The 1311-nt window shown below is 46.4% G+C and overlaps 1 protein-coding gene across 1 annotated transcript in view; it reads right to left on the bottom strand.

The window, feature by feature from the left end:
* Positions 1-1311, bottom strand: part of Copa (COPI coat complex subunit alpha) — a 44921-nt gene that overhangs the window by 5004 nt on the left and 38606 nt on the right. The window contains exons 24-25 of the mRNA XM_031389878.1: positions 363-452; positions 85-194 (exon numbers count right to left, since the gene is read on the bottom strand). Of these exons, the coding sequence (XP_031245738.1) occupies positions 85-194; positions 363-452 (200 nt within the window). The remainder of the gene's footprint in view (positions 1-84; positions 195-362; positions 453-1311) is intronic.

The following is a 1311-nucleotide window of genomic DNA, read 5'->3' as shown; positions in this document are numbered from 1 at the left end:
GAGAGAGAGAGAGAGAGAGAGAGAGAGAGAGAGAGAGAGAGAAGGAGAAAAGCAGAGAAGCTCCAGAGTAGGAACTTCACATACCAGTTCAGGTGGGAGCTCCAAATCTTCTTCTACATCCCAGCCACCTCCTTCTTCTTGCCCCTTACCAAGAGCATCCTCTCCCAAACCTTCTGGAGCCTCCACAAACCCATCTGTAGAATAATCCATGATCAAAATAGACTTGCATGGGAATCCCTCCCGAAAGACAAAATATTAGGATCCTATTGGCTCCATGAATTAGAAGCTTGTAGATTGCTCCACAAATCATTTCTATCCATGGAGCCCAACATCTCAGCACAGTCCTAAGACAGCATTCTTACCTTCATCCAGCTGCAGCTCTGCATCCTCTCCCCAGCCTTCAGTGCCAACAGTGTCGATGTCAATGTCAGCAGCCAATGCTCCTCCCTTCCCTACCATGGGAAGGGCAGAGGGAACTGGTTAGAGTCTAGCAAGTCTCAAATGTGACTGATCTCTACAGGCAAGGTGCATGCTTTCAAAAGTTGCTCAGGGCTGTGTCCTCAGAGATATGTGCTGTCCATTTAGAAACTGGCAACTGTGAATGTCAGTAAATATGTCTGATTGTACTGTTAAATCTCAAAACAAACCCCAAAGAAAAGACAAAAATAATTGCCAAGGTTCTGTCTTGGTCTGCTTTGTATACTGGTGTACTTGTGCGCGTGCACGTGAGCAACTCCACTTCCAGTGCTGGGGATCCAAACTCAGCCCCTCAGGCTTGCATGGTAGCCATTCTACGGACTGAGCCATCTCCAAAGTTCACACCCATACACTATCAGTTATTGGTTTTGTCATATATATGATATGCTAACTTTAAACAGTTTCCACAAGAGAGGAAACAGAAAAGAGATAGCCAGAGGTTTTTTTGTTTTTTTTGTTTTGATGGTGGCAGTGGTGGCAACAGCAGTGGCAGAGAGCTTGTCAATTATGCATGAGGCTCTAGCTTCAATCCCTGTTGAGGTAGGAGAGAACAAACTCCCTGTCACCAAAACCCGGCTGCCTCTGGCTGCCCACTCTTAGAATGTCTTTCTGAAATCTTTACTACAGTGTGCAGAGAGTGAGGACATGGTGGGTGTAGGAGGTAAGCAAAAACAGACCAGACACAAAATGCCTCAACCCTGCTTAGATGTGAACTAGGGCTTGGATGCCTGGGAGGAGCACCTGATGAACAGGAAATGGAGATGCCTACATGTGTGGTGAACTAGAGAAACAAACCAAGTGAGTGTTCGGGATATTAGGGGTAGTGCAGGTACC

The sequence above is a fragment of the Mastomys coucha genome, unplaced genomic scaffold, assembly GCF_008632895.1.
Source record: "Mastomys coucha isolate ucsf_1 unplaced genomic scaffold, UCSF_Mcou_1 pScaffold1, whole genome shotgun sequence".
Lineage (NCBI taxonomy): Eukaryota > Metazoa > Chordata > Mammalia > Rodentia > Muridae > Mastomys > Mastomys coucha.
This window is presented reverse-complemented; position numbering and strand designations above follow the sequence as displayed.